The sequence below is a fragment of the Trypanosoma conorhini genome (genome assembly GCF_003719485.1).
Source record: "Trypanosoma conorhini strain 025E chromosome Unknown Tco_14.4_contig_00009, whole genome shotgun sequence".
Taxonomy (NCBI): Eukaryota; Euglenozoa; class Kinetoplastea; order Trypanosomatida; family Trypanosomatidae; genus Trypanosoma; species Trypanosoma conorhini.
The window spans coordinates 78,032-79,982 of record NW_021704095.1 but is presented as its reverse complement, the minus strand read 5'-3'; the positions used below and the strand labels follow the sequence as shown (position 1 = coordinate 79,982).

At 52.0% G+C, this 1,951-nt stretch overlaps 1 protein-coding gene across 1 annotated transcript; it reads left to right on the top strand.

Moving 5' to 3' along the window:
• Positions 1-500: 500 nt before the first annotated feature.
• Tco025E_00433 (uncharacterized protein) lies at positions 501-1,226 on the top strand (the record flags this gene model as incomplete). The annotated part of the gene is made up of 1 exon (XM_029367375.1): positions 501-1,226. One exon carries the CDS (start codon positions 501-503, stop codon positions 1,224-1,226), a length of 726 nt encoding a protein of 241 aa, XP_029232569.1.
• Between the last annotated feature and the right edge of the window lie 725 nt (positions 1,227-1,951).

Here is a 1,951-nt window from a genome sequence, read left to right as displayed (position 1 = left end):
ATAGAATCGCTTAGACAATAAAGTTCACCTGACTCGATGTATCATGGCCCCCCGGCGTTTTGGAGTGAATAGTTACACACACATATACACATAGAAGTATACGCGTCAGGGAAGAGTATCCGACGGAGATAATGCATTGCAATACAAGGCACCTCACATGGACTCGGGATGCGTGTAGCTTCCTCAGAGCACTCAACCGCGTATAAAAAGAAAAGGAGGGGTGAAGACATCCGTCAGGAGTAGGTGCTACTGAGCCCTCTCCCTCGGTGGGGGAGGCGACAAGCACACTGCACAAGGCATACCCTCCCACCACCACACCAATGAATCGGGGGCAAAAGGGAGGGCGGCCTGAAACTGGTTTCTTCTCTTCTGCAGAGGCAGCAGCAGTTGATGGCATTCGAAAAGAACAACACATACTGACGATAACTTGTTGGCAACAAATTAACTCGCCATTTATCGTGCGAATGAAAGTGTGAGCGGCGTCTTTCCTCGATGCGAGGATGAAGCCCAAGGACGCAGCTCCGCTGATGCGGCAGCGGGCGCCTTCAGCCAACAGAGGCCGCCGGAGGAGTCGCGGGAAGGCCACGATAAAAAAGCAAGGCAATCTGCCGCCAACCACAATGCATTCCCCAGAAGAACTTTCGCGCCGTGTTAAGCGATTCGCCAGCAGGAAAGGATCACTAGGAATTCCGCTGTGCAGCCAGAATTATCAGGAGAAGCGACGCCCACATACGCACCTACCAAGACGATTCCTCCGTGACAACTTCAAAGGTGCCAGTGAAAGAAGTGAGGGCAATGTGGGATGCATCACCGCGCATTTCTTGATTGTGAAACGTTTTGCGAATGCCAAAACGAAATATCAACCACAAAACGGTCCACTTCCCATCATCCGCGCTGCAAGCTTTCCCAAACTTCTTCTGCTCAGTCAGCATAAGAAAAATATAATCATGAGGAAAAGTAGGCATCATACACACATGTCGCAAACCTCTCTTGAAGTAACTGATATTCACACACAAAAAGACTCTTACTCACTTACCCAAGTAAGCTCTGTTAGGATTCTGCTCGTGGATGTCCCTGAAGAGCAAATTCAGCAATGGTTGAAAAGCCATGTTGGAAATTGCATGCAATACACACTTCAGCGACGCCCAGAGAAGGAATTTCGAAAACAAAACATGTTTCTCGCAAAAGCGACATTTGCGGCCAAGCAAAAAAGAAGTGAAGCATAAGAACACAACTGTGCACAAAACAGGAAAAAAAGCGTTCATTTCCTTCCCTCACATATTTGCGTGTCTGCTTTCAATTGCATATATTTTACACATCAATAAGAAGAACAAAAAAAAGTCAGTTCGAGTGACAAGATGCATATCCCACGGTGCCATGGTGTGGCGCAGGGGTTTCGTCCGTTAAATTCGTTCAGCTCAGATCACTCTGAAAGATCGGCAGTGCAAATGGCCTTTCCGCAATGCAGAAAGGGAATAAGTGTCGGTAAAGAAAGCGGTGAGGAAGCAGTGTGTTTTTTTAAGCAGGCTCTCTCTATTGATTACTCGCGCTTCATCAGAACTCATGCCCGAGCAAACAGTGGACAAACGACGCCCCCCGCGGCTGCTTCCTTGGCGCTGCGCGGCCGACACCGCTTCCGAAGCCTGCACCCCCCGATGGTCGCATGGGGAAAGAGGCGGCGGTTCAACAAGACCGCGCGCGCCCCGGGAAGGACGCGGGGCCCAGGAGGCGCCTTGACCGCCCCGTTGTTGCGCCCGGGGGGCGTCGCGCACAAGAAAACAGAACAAAGCCGCGCGCCAGGCGAAGGGCCGGCAATGTTCTTCCTCGAGCCCGTGCCGCGGCGCCCGTCGCCCAAAACAAGAAAATTGGCAGGGGCCGGGAAAAAAACAGAAATAAAGGCGCCGCCCCCCGCTCTGCCGGCCCTCTTTTGCGCGCCCCCGCGCGGCCCGGA